General features: G+C 31.8%; 1 protein-coding gene and 1 long non-coding RNA gene across 3 annotated transcripts; both read right to left on the reverse strand.

The window, feature by feature from the left end:
* Positions 1-1,265: 1,265 nt before the first annotated feature.
* On the reverse strand, positions 1,266-3,462 carry LOC131183361 (GDSL esterase/lipase At4g10955-like). Of its 2 annotated transcripts, XM_058154144.1 has the most exons (4): positions 3,169-3,462; positions 2,806-2,958; positions 2,632-2,738; positions 1,266-2,454 (listed from the first exon to the last, which is right to left on the reverse strand). In XM_058154144.1, exons 3-4 carry the CDS (start codon positions 2,724-2,726, stop codon positions 1,506-1,508), a joined length of 1,044 nt encoding a protein of 347 aa, XP_058010127.1. In that variant the 5' UTR covers positions 2,727-2,738; positions 2,806-2,958; positions 3,169-3,462; the 3' UTR covers positions 1,266-1,505. The 2 variants fall into 2 exon arrangements, with proteins under 2 accessions (XP_058010127.1, XP_058010126.1); XM_058154143.1 differs by having other exon boundaries at positions 2,632-2,958.
* Positions 3,463-16,138: 12,676 nt separating this feature from the next.
* LOC131183062 (uncharacterized) lies at positions 16,139-17,816 on the reverse strand. The gene is made up of 3 exons (XR_009151225.1): positions 17,651-17,816; positions 16,851-16,907; positions 16,139-16,271 (listed from the first exon to the last, which is right to left on the reverse strand). It is a non-coding gene; the product is annotated as an uncharacterized LOC131183062 (long non-coding RNA).
* Between the last annotated feature and the right edge of the window lie 1,463 nt (positions 17,817-19,279).

The raw sequence follows: 19,279 nt of genomic DNA on the forward strand, positions 1-19,279 counted from the left end.
TAAACTCTTTATATTCATAAAACCAATTTGAGTTTTTTAAACGCAATGCTAAAGAGGCACGGAGTTTTTACAATTGCAAGGCAACTAATCATTTAAGTGTGAATTACTAGTTATTATATTTTAATAATATAAATTAATATATATTTTTATAATTATATTATAAAATTATGTTAATAATTAAAATTTTAATTAATTATAATTTTATTTCAATTGATAATAATTTTTTTATTGTTTGAATTATAAATTTCAAAATTTTTAAAAGATATTGTAAAAATGAAATTTAGATAATCTTTTTAATATGAGATAAGATTTCGATAGTTGAAATTTAAAAAAACTTAAAAATTTATATTTAAATAAGATAAGATTTTTAATAGTTGAAATTTTAAAAACTTAAAAACTTGATGTTTAAATGAGATAAGATTTTGATAGTTGTAATTTAAAAAACTTAAAAACTTGATGTTTAATATAATAAGTTAATTTTTTATATAAAAAAATATAAAAATAAAAATAATAAAAAGGTTGTTCTACATGTTAATTTTTTTAAGCAGTTTTAGTAGTTTATATGACACACTCTTATAAACCAATTTTAAAGTTTCAACTTTAACATATATAAATATTTTAATATCATTTTTATGCTTTTAAGAGATTAGTTAATTAATTAACTTGAGAAAACAATTTCACCAAATTTTGTTATACTATCAATTTATCTTTAGAGTAAATCAAGTTTAATCTTATCTTTTTTTTTTTTTCTTAAAAAAAGTTTAACCTTATCTTTATCTTAAAAAAAATCTAATCTTATCCTGCATATTATCTAATTTAATTCAATAACTTTTTTTACATAAAATTTTCAATTTTTAATATTGGATTCATAGGCTATTTATAGTATTTTTTTATTTATTTAATTTTCGAGTGACTTTAGAGAAATTTTTACATGCTAGTGTGTTTTGCATTAAGATATTTTCATTATATTTTTTTATTATTTCAGCAATAACATAATGATTTTTGTACATTGGAATGATAATGTAAGCACGATGGGAAAAGAAAGATGACAACAACCGGTGATTTTTCTTTTTTATTTTTTTCTAATGAAAATTTGTTGTCTTATCCATTACATTGAAAGCTGTTAAGAAATTTTGTTGCCACTTGTAAAAATGAAAATGATGTATGTTTTTATATGTAAAGAGCCCATAATTGAACTGTTGAGAATGCTTTCAGATTAGTTAATGAGATTGAGAATTGAGTGAATTGGAGTTGAATGGCTCTAATGTGGGAGAATGAATCATACATATTCTGCAAAATAAACTACAGCACATGTTCTAATGGTTGAGCTTGATTATCTCAAGCTCATGCTCCACCTTGGTGGGAATTACTCTAGGAAGGAAAGTTGCTGAATCCTTCAATTGAATGTTTGATTTATACAGAAAGTAAAGAATTATTTTCAGAGGTTTCAACTAAACAGTGCATCAGATCTACTATTAGTATTCCATGTTAAAAACTCCAATGCATTAGCTGAACTTGTGCAGTTCGCTTTGAAATTTTAAATTAGGATTCCACCACTGGTGAATTCCATGAGCTTGTTTAAAACTTGGAGATTCACTAAGATTAATAGTCAGACATGCTGAAGGAATTAGATGCGATGGTTCTGAATCCCTCCCTGGTGCACCTAAAAGCTTACTCCCAGCAGCCAATAGTCTCTCAAATTTTCCAGTTCCAGTCCCCTCCATCCCGTTCTTTTGCACAAAATACCCAATATACTTTGAGCAAATAGGATCAGCTGGATTTACAAACAAGTAAGGAAGCCAGGTAGATAATGCAACAAATGGATCTTCTTGCTGAGACCGCTGGTGGTTACCCTTTAGAGCAACAGCAAGTCCTGCTTTTACCATACTGCTTGTGAAGTGGATTCCATGCTTCAGCTTTTGATTCTTGATTATTTCTATTGGGGAAGAGAGGAGTGGTGGATTGAACAAGTAACTTTCAATAGGAATACCCATCGTGGCCATTTTCTTTCCTCCGAGTAACGCAATAGCCGACCCCAAAGAATGTCCAGCTAACCAAACATTTGTAGGTCCAGCTAAAGCAACGATATTCTGGAGAGCTTGCCCTGCAAGCTGGAAGCGGGAGCTTCGATGAAGTTCGTTGCATAGGCAAAGGAGATCCAGCTCAAAATCCCGTAAAATAGACCCTCGCTTTATGATCGTGCCCCGAAAGGCAACAACAAATCTTGGGGCATTTTGGGCTGAATGATAAGCAAAGTACTTGAATTCATATACGGCACCAAAGATGGAGCCATCAACATCTATAAGAAGATGATTCAATTGAAAATGGAAGAATTCCCACCAAGGCGGAGCAAGAGATTGAGGGCCTTGGCGATTCCGTTGACGTTCATGTTCCAGAATGTATACTCCCTCAACCAAGCTTGCAGCAATGGATGTTCGATGATGAAAATTATTCCTGAAAATTATTATGGTAGAGACATCAATAAACCAAATACACCATGATAAAATAGCAGAGTAACTTGTGGAATAATCTTCTATGAAGGTTGCTTGGAAACAGTGCAAATGCCCATGATAAAGGTCAAGCGAAAAATATCCTAGTTTCTAAGAATCTCTTACAAAAAATGAGTCTTACCAGTCGACAGAAGCGAGATGCACAGGCCCCGAAAGACTGAAAATTTCTTTCTCGGAGGTAATTGACTCCTCCTCTCCTATATTACCTTCTTCCATTTATCTCCAAATCTGATACAGGGTAGAAGAAAGTCATATAATTAACATATAAATAACAAATCTTGTAGGAAATTATTACATTACAGAGCGTCTCTTTTATCTTGCCCAAAACTTTTTGTCCAATCCAATATGGAAATTGATAGTTACAGCTCTAATCAACAGTGAAATTGTCCCTTTTTGGGTTATGAACCAACTCCATAACCAAGTTCCATAGGCTGATTATCTGTATGTGCTGCAGTTCATATCATAGAACGTGTATGAAATTACAGATCAAAAAGAGCTAAAAACAAGGTCATGATATTAATAAAAACAAAAGGCAAGCAATTGAACTGGCATAAAACTGGAGGCAGAAAAAGAACCCAATTGACAGCTAAAATTGGAAACATTCAACACATAAGAACAGAAACAAGAATAATGAAGAAAGAACAGAATCAAGCCTTACCTCTGCACAAAGAGAAAGTAAATTCTCAGCATCCAAACAGAAGGATGATGCTTATGACTGCAGAGGCCCTTCCTCAATCTAGAAAGAGAGAGAGAGGTTTCGTGAATAGCACTAAAAGTACGTTTGCAAATGTAAGTCGTCCCAGCACTTAATTGACATTAAAAGAAAAAGGAGAAATGAGAGATATGAAATCAAACCTTACTTACCTCTCAGAATTTTAAATCCGCAATGAATTGAATATCCAATGATCTCTCCATATATACATATAATATTAATTATAGGTAATTCTTGTTTAGATTTAATAATTTATCATAAATTTAATATATAAAATCATATATTTATAAGTAAAATCACCATACATTTTAGTTCTTAAACTCATAGTCATACATAGAGAGAAAAAGGAGACAAGGTCCATAACTTTAAACTAAATATGATTAACTAAGTCAATTCAACCATACACTTCCAGCTGATTATCAATTTCGTTCCACTTGCAGACGAAGAACCATTTAATTAGTTGAGTTAATGAGTTATGACTTGGTATATGATACCTACCCTGTGACTTTTTTTTTTTAATTTAAATTTAAGATTATATGTTTCTGAAAATAATTTTACTGTTATTTCTGAAAATTATTTAAATGTACTATAGGTCTCATCAATTATGATTTTGACATGTAAAATCTAAATAATTTCATGTTTATCAATCATATATGTATTATCTATTCGTAACATTACTCATAATTTATCATATAAAAATAATAAAATTATTAGATTTTTATTATTTTTGGTGAGCGATACCATTCCAAACTACATAATTTCTGAAGACTGAGTGATTAATCACGGTGCTTAACCGTTTCTTTTTCAAAGGATTTTTTAATGGCATCAACTACTTTATTATTTTAGCATTGTCAAATCCATCATTCCTCTTTGATCCATGCACATTTTGAGGGGAGTGCCGAAGAATTAAATTTTTAGCTATATTTTATTTTGTGAAAAATATTTTTTTAAAAAATATATTTTTTTTTATATTTTTCAATGTTTAAAGGCACTTATATTTTTCAAACAAAAGGGGTTTCCAATTAGAAAAGATAGCAAAGTGATGTTGTCGATCTCTGTGACCCTTTACAAGGACAAAAAGTCCTGCTGTAGCTACGCTGTGTACTCCATGGAATGTATTCTTGAGTACCTCGCTAGTAATTCTTACTTATAGAGAGATAAGAATGGTGGATTGAAGAGTAAAGTTTTGATATGGCGATCTCGCTTGGCCATGCTTTTCCCTACAAGCAATGCAAGAGCTGAACCTAAAGAATGGCCTGCTAACCACACATTACCAACTCCAACTTCAACAACCGTAGAAATGAAAGCATCTATTGCCTGCTGAAACATTGGCGTGGTATGGAGTTCATAACAAAAGCTCTTGAGATTCATCTTGAGATCGTGAAACAAGATTCTCGGTTTGATTACCGCCCCACGGAATGCTATAACAATTTTTGGGGGGCATTTCGTGTTGACCTGTGAGAGGTCTTGAGTTCATAAATACACCCAAAGACAGATTTATCAGTGTCCTCTAGCTTACGTCTTAGATGAAAATGAAAAGAATCCCACCATTGACTGGTATGGGCCTCCTGCCTATTTTGCAGGTGATCGTGTTCTAGATGGAATACTCCTTGAACCAAGCACGCTGAGATCATTATTTGGTAAGTTTTATCATCCCTAATAAGTATCATAAGTTCAAGGCAGAGGAAGTAGCTTTTCATAGAAATCAGAAAACAGAAAGCTTTATGTTGATCAACCAAATGGCCCGCATATACAAATACAAAAACGTCAATGATTCAATTGTGTTTGTTAGGTCAGAAAAAAAAATACATGTTTGTTAGGAAATCAGGATATAACTAAAAATCCCTATAAGATTTAGAAAACCTCATCTTAATTTGAGTGTGAATATTCTTCAATTAAATATAAAATTATTTGTTATGTAAAGTTAATATTTTAATGTTATTTCTATTTGAATGAGATTTATAATAAAATGAAAATTGAACCATCTCACACTATAAATAAAAATATAACGAAAGAAATTATGTGACTTTAAAGAAAATGCATGGAGTTAAAAAAAAAAGTTATTTCACTGCACATTACGCAAATCATTTATTATTTTATTTTAATAACATAATGTAATATTTATTTTGAGATCATTACCAATTTATTTATATTAAATTTTAGTCAGTATCTGTACTTAAAAATAATAGAGTTTGTCCATTTTTGTTACGATAAAACTGTTTCTGTCTGTTTTAGTTACGAGAAAGTTGTAAAGGATCGTAGGGTCTCACTATCTTCTTATATTTGGCTTTTCCTATCCTCTTCTCCTATATAAGAGAGGGTCTGTAATGTTGTAAGATCATCAAAACATCAATAAAAATTTTCAATGTACTTCTCTATCCATGAGTTTCTAAAACTATTTCATCTCTTGAAAATCCAAGAGCCTATGGCATTCCTAAGTTCTTCTCTAACATGAGTATGCTCTACGCTTGCCTAATTAGAAGATCCCGTGTTTCAGAAAATGCATAAGTTTTTATCTATTGCTACAATCTCTTTATTCTGATATGATTAGCAAAATAAAAGGGCACTGCCATTTATTTTCGTAATTATATTATAAAATTTTAATTAGTTATAATTTTATTTCAAATTTAATAAAGAAATAAATTGATTAATAGATTTTTTTTATTAATCTTTAAATTGTTTGATATATACCAATAAAAAGATAAATAGAATGGAAATAAAATATATATGCCACTTAGTGACTTTGAAAATATCATTATTAAAATTCTTATATTTTAAATAAATAAGTAGTGGTTTATATAAATAAAATAACGATCAATTTTATTAATTAATTATTCGGTTGCTAAATTTTTTAAAAAATTGGGCGACAATTTTTAAAGAAAAAATTTTGTAATTAATTTCAATCTGTTGCAAATAAAAAAAAAATTGAGAGAGAAATTCTACAACTGGGTCATAATCGGTTACAAAATTAATTACTAGTAACAACAAACAATTTCACTTTGTTATAAAAATCATTTGTTATTTGTTATTGATTTGCAAATCGATTATAAATAAAAAAAATAAACAAAAATTTTTAGGAGAAAATTTAATAACGAATTATAAATCGATTGGTAAATTCTGAAGTCAATTAAAATAATTCTTTAATTTAGCAATCAATTTCTTAAATTGATCACTAATCATATATTTAAATATTAATTTAATAATTAGTTTAGTAATAAATTATAAATATGTTATTTACACCGATCAATTTTTTAATCATAATTAATTATTTTATTATAAAAAGAAAATTAAAATCACAAACCAATTACAAAATCAATATTAATCAGTTAAAAATTAATTGTTTTTTTAATGATTCCTAACGCACTTCTGATGAGTGTTGCACAATTTGAGACAAATTATCTATTTTATCAATTCATCAATTTTTAAATCAAATTAACTCAAGTTTTAAAATTTAAATTTAATTACACTTTAATATCAAGATGAAGGGTAAATTGACCTGTCACTAATACCATTTCCTCCAAAGGTTCATTAATTTTGAAATTATTGGAATATCTTGGAGTTTAATAATAAATTTAGAATAATTTTCATACCAGGCAGTGGCAGAACAAAGTTGGGATTGGGAACGCCCTGAATCGGTGAAAATTTCTCTCTTAAAAGACATTTATGAATTGCACTGCTCTTCTCCTCGCCAGAAGTCTTCAATTGCTGTTGAGTAGGAAAAACTGAAACAACAAGAAATTAAGCACACCTTTAATCAAACATTTCTCAATTGCACTACCCTTCTCCTCACCAGGTTTCTTGCCAACCAAACAAAAACCTTAATTACATTGACATAAAAGAAAAGGAGAAAATGAGAGAAATGAAATCAAACCTTACGTATCTTTTGGAATTTCAAATCCACAGTGAATTGAATATCCAACAATTAATTGTTTCAGATTTATGGTTCTTCCTGTGAATCTTATCTCTCTCCATATATAATATTAATCCATGTATATTGAGAGAGGGGAAGGAGACGTTCATGACTTAACAAAATTAATCAATCATAGACTTCCAAATTTCAAGTTAACAATTTCATTCCACTAGCTGTCTAACTAGAAGCATCTAATTGATAAGTTAATGAAGATATTATTCAGTAAATCTAGTACACATGTATTCTCTTTTTTAGTGACATTAGTTCCACCTTCAATTAATAAATAACTAGTTATTTTATCTGTGCATTGTGTGACTTATTTATTTTTTATTTTAATATATAATTTAGTATTTATTTTATAAAATTTTGTTATTAGTTAATTATATTAAATATAATTAAAATATTTATTAACATTTTAAATAATTATATTCCTATTAAAATTAAATTAAAATTTTATTTCTAAAATGATTATCAATTATTTTCCTCCAAATATTCCTTCATAAATATATAACAATATAATATTTTATAGTAACATTGCGTTTAAAAAAGACCATGTAGTTTGTACATAATAATTATAATAATAAATGTGCTAAAAATAAAATCTTAAATATTAAGATAATATTCAAGAAATAATAATAATAATAATTTCTTAATTTATGATTTGTATTTTATTTTTCTCTTTTTTTTTTAAGTTTTAAGTTTGTCCTTCTAATTTTGAATTTTTTATACTTCTCAGTAATTAATTGCAAATCTTCATTGTTTAATTTTCCTATAAAATATTTTATATTTTTTTAAAACAACATTGATTTATATATATATATATATATCACTGAAAAGCTATATGGTTAATGATATATCTTTTTATTCTAGTCTTTTGATTTTCAAACTTCATGTATTTTATAAGAATGTTTATTTTTTGAAGTATAGTCTATAATTATGCACTTAACAAAAAATTTGAAATGTAATTTATTATTATAAACATAATGAATTTGAAAAATAATTAATAAATAATTATGTAAATTTAAAAATATAAAACAATTAAATTATTGCCATAAACAAGTAAAAAATGAGAAATTTTAATAAGTTATATACTCAATATTAAAAAAAAAGAGAAATGAATTTATTTTCTAATATTAATAAATATAATAAATAAGTTATTCAATAGTAACTGATATATAAATATAATTTAATTTTAAATTTTTAAAAATAATTTATATTATATTTTAAATTAGTTCATGTATACCAATTAAAGAATAAAAAAAGCAAAAATAAAAATGTTACAACTTTGAATGAAGTAAAATGGATAAAAAGAAAAACAAAGATTTAAATTTTAAAATTAAAGATGATAAATTGAAATTTAAAGTAATTAATATTTAGGCCAAATAGATATTATTTAAGAAATTATTAAACCATGTAGATTATAAAATGTAACACATTATAAATTTTTAAGTGCATTAATAAGTCAAATAGCTTAATTTTATAAACCCATTTTTATGCTTTAGCTTTATATATGTACATATTGATTACTTAGTATGTGATGCTTTGTGACTTCTTATTTTTTATTTTCGATTCAAAGTTAAATTTAACATCTTATATATTTTAAAAATAATGTTAATATTATTAATGTCACGACCCAACCTATGGGCCGGACCGGCACTAGGACCTGGGCCAGCTTAAAGCCCCCGAGGCCCATAGTAAGCCTAACTATTCCTCAAATCCATAACCAGGCCCACAATTTAGGCCCAATATGCATATAAAATAATTTAAATTAAACTGTTATAATTATATTTTTAGCCAACTTAACCCAGAAATTTTCAGAAACTAAAATCAGGGGAGCCCACCTCAACCCTGTTACCTCATTTATAAACTGTTTAAATACCATACAAATCTTCATTTATAAATTTCAAAAATTTAAATTAACACAATTTCTAACAAGGTCCACACTATTACTAATACATGCGAAGTTCTAAATTTTTTTAAATTTAGAAAAGATAGTAAAACAATTAAATAATCGACGTTAAACCTGCGAGGAAGAAAACAGGTTGCTCTGTAAAATAACTCCTCCTGTGGCCTGGAAAAATATTGAACATGAGTGAGCGTTCGACTCAGAGAGTAAAATATCAATTTTAACCATAATTTCTATAAATATCTAAAACTAATGCATCATGTGGAGTGAAATGCAACATCAGCAATAATTTCACATCATAACATCAAAAAGGTAATTTGAAGCACTCACACACCCAATAATATCAATCATAATATATATGGGAGCTGATCCCCTATACAGCTCTCTTAAATCCAACCTGTGCCAGCGAAGAACTCAAGCCGTGACTACCCCGAAGGACCGGGTCCCAGCGAAGATCTCAAGCCGTGTCTACCCGTCCTATCCATAGTCCACACCACATCACACGCACGCCAACGCACGCACACTGCTCCAAATTACCACAACAATATACATGACACCTTAACAGTTGTGAATGCACCATAAAACGTGCCTAAAGTTTAACTACATAAATATATACATATAAGTGATGCATGGGCATGCTTGAACATATAATAATAATGAAATTACAATTAAAATTAATATTTTACTCACAGTACACCGATGACTATTGTGGTCTGGATGCGTAAAAATAGCTGACCTCGATCACCTAATAATTAAATTATAAATTTATTAGTACTAAGTTAAGATAAAACTCTAAAGAGGCAATAGACAGCCTAATTCATGCCGGAAATCCAGCAGAGTTTTCCCTATACCTGGGACCTACCCAACCTGCAAAAAGGCTTAAATAACACTTCTAAATTCTCAATTTCCACAATCACATCTCATCAATATCACATGGCCCCTCCTGGGCCCTCCAAATTAGACAATACTCAAAATCTTAAAAATTATATTTTAGTCCCTATAATTGACATTTTTCAAAAATCCACTCAAACAAGCTCTAAAAATTCTAAAATTTTGCCCCGCGGTCCTTAATAATATTATAAGGCTATTGCAAAATGAATTGAAATTTTCTAATCACCCATGAATATTTTATTCAAGAATTTTACTCGATTCCATAAGTTTCCAACATCTAACATATTCTTAATTCAACCCAATTAAATATTCACATATTTAAACCTCCATCCTCAAGCTTCAACCAATTATATAAAATTTAATTATCTTAATTTCAAATAATCTTATATGCCCATATGCTAAAAATCTAACTAAAATCCATTTATATTTTTCAAAAATATTCTACAATCACTCAAAAATTCAACAAACACCATAGAATATCTCCAAATAATTTTACTTTCATCATATATATTTCTTAGAATTTTTCTCCAATTTTTCCTGTTTAAGAAACACTGTATTTATGCTCTACAGACAGAGAAATAATAGAAATTGTCTTACCCGAAGTTTATCTGTGTCTCAAAAATTCCAAAAATTTATGAGGAAGCCTCTGGAAGTTGAATCATCTCCATAGCCCACCGGAGCCACCGCGCACGGTGGCCGGTCGCCGGTGACATTTGCCGGATCTGATCATACCACCATGTTCCTCTCCTCTTCCTCAGTCCATAGGTGGTCTCGGATCGTCGATCCAACGGTCGGATCATCGTAGATCTGACGAAAAAGCTTGAAAAACTCGAAACTTCTCTCCTCCATATCTCACTCATCCGACCTCCATTTGCTGCAAAATTGGTATCAAAAGAAAGCTCTCGGAACAAGCTTTCCAACACCACCTGAATCGCCTCGATCGGACGTCGGATGAAGCCGGAATCGAGCCGGAAAGCCGCTGCCCACTGTGCGCGCATTTTCTCTCTCTTCTCCCTCTTGCCGCTTCGTGGTTCTCGCCGCCGAGGGTCGGCCGGGTGGGGAGCCGCTTGGGAAGTCGCTGGCCGGTCACCGGAGAAAGAAAGAAGAAGAAGAGAGGGGAGGAGAGGAGAGAAGAGAAAATTGGGGGGGGGGGGGGTTCCTCCTCCCGTTTTTGAATTTTTTTTTTTTTTTATTAAAAAGGCTGGCTGTGACAGTGGAAACCCACTGTCACACGCCAAAATCCCATCATTTTTTTTTTCCTGGATGTTACATTCTTTCCCCCTTAAGAAAAATTCGTCCTCGAATTTTCGAATAAACAAAGAAATAAGGAAAAGAAGATTATTAGAACAAGTGCAATCATTACTCCTCCAACTAAGCAGAGATTGGTAAAACATTTATCTTCAAACTCTTCGTATATTATATATGACATTCTACCGCTCTCTGATTCTACTATAGTGTCCTATTTGTCATCATCTCTTTCTAGAGGGCTTTTATCTTGTAACTATTCATTGACCATTTTTTCTGACATTTCAAGTATTCGCCATACCTCACTGTTCTTGACTTGATGTCTCATAACTTCAATCAACTTTGGTGCTTACCTCACTTTTATTACGCCCTAACATGTCTCTTGGTGACTTCAGTCATCATTCCTTTGTTTTAATAATCTCTGTTTCCCTAATGACATAACTTATGTTCCTTATTCCATGGTATCCTATGAGTAGCTTTCCTATAGCATCTAAACTAGGCATCTTGTTCGAGATCTTCACTCTTCTTATGACCTCAGTGGTCAATACCTATAAATCTTCTCACTCCCATGATACTTTAAATTTTAAATTTCTTTTGTGTCATTACTAAGGTACTTAGACCAACCTCTATCCATCTTATGTAACTAGTCAGGTAGAGTCTCCTCCAAGGGCCAAGTGTATCATTTATCAACATTGGAAAGTAAACTGGGTCTCTCCTTCTAGGTAACAAAAGTGTTTATATTCCCTGACAACTCAATCCATGCGACTTTATCAATTCTCACTCCTTCTCTGGAATGGAAATATCTAGACTTCTTCCTTTAGCTTCTTAGTATGTGGCATACTTCTGACACATTAACACTCAGATCGAGGCTCTACTACTCCTTTAATCTATCATCTCATAATAACTTATTTTAAACATCTCTTAGTGTGTTCCTAGCATACCTATTCCTCCTTATCCTCATCATTATAACTAGCTCTATCGAGCTTTATTCCTATCCTTTGGATCTTATCCACTTCCTTTTCCTATTTCTACTATTGTTGATATCTTTTCGACCTGCTGCACTTATTCCTTAATCTTAATCCTATTTCACCCTTACACCTTTTTCCTTCAAGGATATCCATCCCATCATCAACTTTAACTTTCATCTTATTTCTGAGTCTTATCTTGATTACTAGTTCTATTACTCCGGAAATTCTAACCTTACGATTTACTCCTACCAGCACATTCTTCACCTTATGTAACACTTGTAGTTAACCATAGAAAATTTTTCTTGTATCCCCTTTTTCCAACTTAACTATCAGAACATTATCATTCCCTACCCGCCTTAGTAGGAAATTGCTTATCCTGGATGGATATGAGCCCCAAAAACTATAAGTTCCATCTGAACTAACACGGCTGTGGGAAATGTGTGCCATGCCTTAATTCTAAACAAAATACTTCACATGTTCATTCTCCTTAATATAATCACATATACTGCCCATAGCTTTCCAAACTTCAGTCTCCACTTTTCCCATTAGCAACAATTCTATTCACTGTAACTCATTAGCAATTAGCACTTCCTGTAGCTCATAATTTAAAATAGTCACAAGCCTTAGTAGCTAACTCAATTTGACTCCTGTTATTACTCTGATCGTCCTTTCATACTTAACACTAGGTATGCACTTACTGTCATTCTCATATAAGGAAATTGTGTATGAATTGGTGCCTACCAAACTCTTAAATAACTAGGTCTCCTTGATTCAGTCTCTATTCCTTATATAACCCTCTAGAACCAAAAGCACAAGCTAAACTTGAAAAGAAAGAAAAATATCCTCTTATATTTAATTACGCCCGATTGTCCATATAACAACGTTTAACCTATATTTCTTGGTCTTTCTCTCCAAATTTCATCATCTCCTAGCACAATTGTGCTCTACCCATAATGCATCATCTGCATGTACCCTTTACCGTACCATTGTCCTTCCTGATATAATATTTTATAATTTATTAACTTTACTTATACACGACCTATGATTCATATCTATCATCGTTTATATTGTGCCCTTAACTTTTGTTGATTCCTGAAAGATTTCTCTTACTAATAGATTCTTCCAACACTAATTCCACCCTTATCTATGGTCATTAATTTGATGCTTGAACTTTCTAGTGATTTATAACCACCCAGACTTGTCACTTCTCGTTCTATCGCTACTGTTGTTCTGTCGTTATTGCTTCACTGCAAAGTGATTCTGTTGATCACACTAAAGACGTTTGCCTGACATTCATAACGAACCTCTAACTACCTTCTCACTATCTCAAAAGTCTAACCTAAAGCCTATGTGTCATTATCTATAATTCTTTCCACTCATCATACCTATTCGATCCCTTAGATTAACTTTTATTCAACTTACTACTTACTAACTTCTTTTTCTCTGAATAATTAGATAGTCCGCAATATCATCGCACACCTTCTACTTTTTGCTCATTATTATTGTATTTCTCGCCTAATCTTCTTGATACTATTAACAAGTTAAAAGAATCTTGCCCCATTACTATCCACTTCACTTTAGAAATAGGGAATAAGTAAAGTATGATCCAATCATGTAACTCCAAGCTCTATATTTTAGCCCCTGTCACAATCTCAACTACATCATGCTATGAGTATCACATTCCTAGATTCCATACCTCCATCACTATTCTCACTAATATGGTCCCATTTCGGGTTCTCCATCCTTGTCATTTACCTTGCCAAGAATAACACTTAGCCTATCCTATATCTTAACTTTGTTCCTTTTATTATGCGCCCTTCAGGTTGTCCTTTCATTTATTTCCTTTGTCTTACCCAAAATAGAACTTAACTATTCTATCCCTGGTTCCATTCTTCTTCCTAACATGACAGCTGTACCTGCTAACTATATCTTTCAGAGTCTCTACCACGTTATCACATATCTGTGCTATTCAGATTTGGTCCATTGACCACCCTAGCTAGTACTTCTACTGGCATTTAGATTATATTGCATCTGGCACCAATTGTCCAAGCCTTCATTTTGCACTTTCTCTATCCATTGACCTTCTACAATTTATCTTCGCTAATTTATTACTCTTAACACTATTATAATTAGATTATACTATTGTTTTAAACAATATGAAGTTAGAAAGGAACTCAGGAAATTGCAGTCATACCTTTATCGTATGATTTCTATTTTTATCCTTTAGCTTACATAATACCCTTACTACCTCGAGAACTGATTCTGCAGTAATTTTATTTATTATTATTATTATTATTATTATTATTATTATTATTATTATTATTATTATTATTATTATTATTATTATTATTATTATTATTTTCCATGTTTACTCAATTAGCCAAAACTTAAGATTTCGGGCACCCAAACCCGTCATCCAATTCAAAGGATTTACACCCATCGTGATCTGATTATATATGATTCCTATAATGAAACTTGTATCCTCTGCAGGATACCCGAGCCAACTACTCTCTACCACACCCTATAGTCCCATCTGGGGCACTATTTTGTTGGTCACCATTATTAGTAATAACTTTCGATCTCTTCTGAAAAGATAGGACTATACCCTAACTTGCTGCAACAAAGGTACTACATTTGCCACCTTGCCCAAAACCATGTCAAATTAATGTCTCTTTTATCATATCATAGCTCTGTAAATCATCAATTCATAATTTCGACCTTCTCTAGGTAGTAGGGTTGTTCTTTATTCCTTACTAATACACACAAGGTATACTATTCTCACTAAACTCTAAGCAAAACATCTGTCGTACTACAAAAACGATCCAAAATTCCATACTGAAGACTAGATGATCTCACTCTATAAGTGTCACCTTTACTTTGCAACTAGTCCGAAACCTCTGGTCTGATGGCAACTCTTAATGCAACTCTAGCTCATGCTAGGGTAACTGAGTCACTGACTCTAGTTATCACCCAACTGTGACCTTTCAATATTCTAACTCTAGACCCCTAACCAGGAGTTCCCAACTCCTCTGCAGATATAAAACTCTGTTTTTGCATAACTATACCAAAATAGAAGCCATCTGCAAACACCCTCATTATGGAGCACCACGGGGATGCACGTAGCTCTACACAATAATCTCATGTCGGTACTGTAATCTGCAGCTTACAGAGCAGACATCGAGAACATTGTATAGTTACTACGATACGTCCCGATGCACTAGGTCTCCTAATTTCTTATCTCTCCGAATCTTCTATTATCACAAACTTATTTTGATCGGGCCATTTATCGATGATCGCCAAAGAAGTGGTATCCTCATCCTTATCTAGGGCAACTATACTTTTAAGACTCACTTTTATGTACTCGTGCCTTACACGAAATGGGCACACCATTTAAACCCATACTGACAAAAATATAGCATTTCTTGGAGTACGTATCCTCATGATAGACCTCACATGTCTACTAACTCTATTTCACATTTCTGTGTACTCCACGAAAATCAAGACACTAATTGAGGCACTTTTATATTTTCTGAGGTATAATGCAGAATCTAGAAACAAAGAATTACAGAAAAAGACGAAACAGAATCCTATACTCCGCATGTAACATCCTAACAAGACTCCTTTTACACTTCCAAGTATATTCTTTCCCATGAATCTAGAGCCTACGCTCTAATACCAACTTTGTCACGACCCAACCTATGGGCCGGACCGGCACTAGGACCTGGGCCAGCTTAAAGCCCCCGAGGCCCGTAGTAAGCCTAACTATTCCTCAAATCTATAACCAGGCCCACAATTTAGGCCCAATATGCATATAAAATAATTTAAATTAAACTATTATAATTATATTTTGAGCCAACTTAACCCAAAAATTTTCAGAAACTAAAATCCGGAGAGCCCAACTCAACCTTGTTACCTCATTTACAAACTGTTTAAATACCATACAAATCTTCATTTATAAATTTCAAAAATTTAAATTAACACAATTTCTAACAAGGTCCACACTATTACTAACACATGCGGAGTTCTAGATTTTTTTAAATTATTAAAAGATAGTAAAACAATTAAATAATCGACGTTAAACCTGCGAGGAAGAAAACAGGTTGCTCTGTAAAATAACTCCTCCTGTGGCCTGGAAAAATATTGAACAGGAGTGAGCGTTCGACTCAGAGAGTAAAATATCAATTTTAACCATAATCTCTATAACTATCTAAAACTAATGCATCATGTGGAGTGAAATGCAACATCAGCAATAATTTCACATCATAACATCAAAAAGGTAATTTGGAGCACTCACACACCCAATAATATCAATCATAATATATATGGGAGCTGATCCCCTATACAGCTCTCTTAAATCCAACCTGTGCCAGCGAAGAACTCAAGCCGGACTTTCGCTTAATATACCAAATCGGGGTCCCAGCGAAGAACTCAAGCCGTGACTACCCCGAAGGACCGGGTCCCAGCCACGATCTCAAGCCGTTTCTACCCGTCCTATCCATAGTCCACACCACATCACACGCACGCCAACGCACGCACACTGCTCCAAATTACCACAACAACATACATGGCACTTTAACAGTTGTGAATGCACCATAAAACGTGCCTAGAGTTTAACTACATAAATATATATATATATATAAGTGATGCATGGGCATGCTTGAACATATAATAATAGTGAAATTATAATTAAAATTAATATTTTACTCACAGTACACCGATGACTATTGTAACTGCTGGATGCAGAAAAATAGCTGACCTCGATCACCTAATAATTAAATTAGAAATTTATTAGTACTAAGTTAAGATAAAACTTTAAAGAGGCAATAGACAGTCTAATTCATGCCGGAAATCCGGCAGAGTCTTCCCTATACCTGGGACCTACCCAACCTGTAAAAAGGCTCAAATAACACTTCTAAATTCTCAGTTTCCACAATCACATCTCATCAATATCACATGGCCCCTCCTAGACCCTTCAAATCAGACAATACTCAAAATCTTAAAAATTATATTTTAGTCCCTATAATTGACATTTTTCAAAAATCCACTCAAACAAGCTCTAAAAATTCTAAAATTTTGCCCCGCGGTCCTTAATAATATTATAAGGCTATTGCAAAATGAATTGAAATTTTCTAATCACCCATGAATATTTTATTCAAGAATTTTACTCGATTCCATAAGTTTCCAACATCTAACATATTCTTAATTCAACCCAATTAAATATTCACATATTTAAACTTCCATCCTCAAGCTTCAACCAATTATATAAAATTTAATTATCTTAATTTCAAATAATCTTATATGCCCATATGATAAAAATCTAACTAAAATCCATCTATATTTTTCAAAAATATTCTACAATCACTCAAAAATTCAACAAACACCATAGAATATCTCCAAATAATTTTACTTTCATCATATATATTTCTTAGAATTTTTCTCTAATTTTTCCTGTTTAAGAAACACTGTATTTATGTTCCATAGACAAAGAAATAATAGAAATTGTCTTACCCGAAGTTTATCTGTGTCTCAAAAATTCCAAAAATTTATGAGGAAGCCTCTGGAAGTTGAATCATCTCCATAGCCCACCGGAGCCACCGCCGGAACCACCGCACACGGTGGCCGGCCGCCGGTCGCCGGCGACATTTGCCGGATCTGATCATACCACCATGTTCCTCTCCTCATAGGTGGTCTCGGATTGTCGATCCAACGGGCGGATCGTCGTAGATCTGACAAAAAAGCTTGAAAAACCCAAAACTTCTCTCCTCCATATCTCACTCATCCGACCTCCATTTGCTGCAAAATTGGTATCAAAAGAAAGCTCTCGGAACAAGCTTTCCAACGCCACCTGAATCTCCTTGATCGGACGTCGGATGAAGCCGGAATATCGCCGGAAAGCTGCTGCCCACTGTGCGCGCGTTTTCTCTCTCTTCTCCCTCTCTTGCCGCCGTTTCTAGTGGTTATGGCCGTCGCCGGAGGGTCACCGGCCGGGTGGGGAGCCACTTGGGAAGTCGCCGGCCGGTCATCAGAGAAAGAAAGAAGAAGAAGAGAGGGGAGGAGAGGAGAGAAGAGAAAATGGGGGGGGGGGGGTTCCTCCTCCCGTTTTTTATTTTTATTTTTTTTTTATTAAAAAGGCTGGCTGTGACAGTGGAAACCCACTGTCACACGCCAAAATCCCATCATTCTTTTTTTTTTTCTGGATGTTACAATTAAATTAAAATTTTATTAATGTATTTTGTGACTTATAATTGCAGCTAACAACTTAAAACTGAAAGTTTTTATTTTTTATTGCTGTGAAGTAATATTATTTATTTATTTATAAATGTCTATACTTTTTTTTTTTTAGATTTATAGATGGTAAGTGTAAAATTATTTAGATGTCTTATATTATATATCTCATCACTTATAATTTCCTTTTTTTTTATAGGATTAATTTTATTCCACCCTTAAGAAAATATTTAAACTAGGCCTAATTACTGTTATCAAACTCTAATCATATCATTATCCCAATAAAACATACACTATAATCTAGACAAAATCAGTTGAGGAATTAAAGTGTACTCGATCAACCCTAATCCTTCCGGGAATTTAATCTTCTCCTTAATTTATGTCATGTTTCCAGGTAACCAAACAAAAACCTTAACTATATTGGCATAAATGGAAAAGAGAAAGGAGAGAACAATGAGCATTCAACACCTATTCCAAATTTCTAGTTTTTCACATATGTTATTTATGATCATGGATATTTTCTTATTAACTTTTACATATTAATCTTTTTTAAGTAATTATATGGTCTTTAAGTTCAAAATTTTATTAGAGTCAATTATATATATATATATATATATATGTGTGTGTGTGGCTTGAATACAGTTTTGTCATATAAGTAATTTATAAATCAAATTAAATTAAATTAAATATAATTAATTAAATCAATTCACCCATCCACCAAAATGTTTTAATTGTTAAAAAGGATCTTTAAATACTAGAGAGGATAATTCAAATACGAATTATTTTAAATTTTATATATGAATAAAAATTTCGTTAAATTTAGTCATAATTTTAATGATAGTTTATTTTTATTATTAATTTGTGTGAATATGTGACTTATCTCTAACAAAAAAAAATTCCCTCCAATTATGT

The sequence above is a fragment of the Hevea brasiliensis genome, chromosome 9, assembly GCF_030052815.1.
Source record: "Hevea brasiliensis isolate MT/VB/25A 57/8 chromosome 9, ASM3005281v1, whole genome shotgun sequence".
Lineage (NCBI taxonomy): Eukaryota > Viridiplantae > Streptophyta > Magnoliopsida > Malpighiales > Euphorbiaceae > Hevea > Hevea brasiliensis.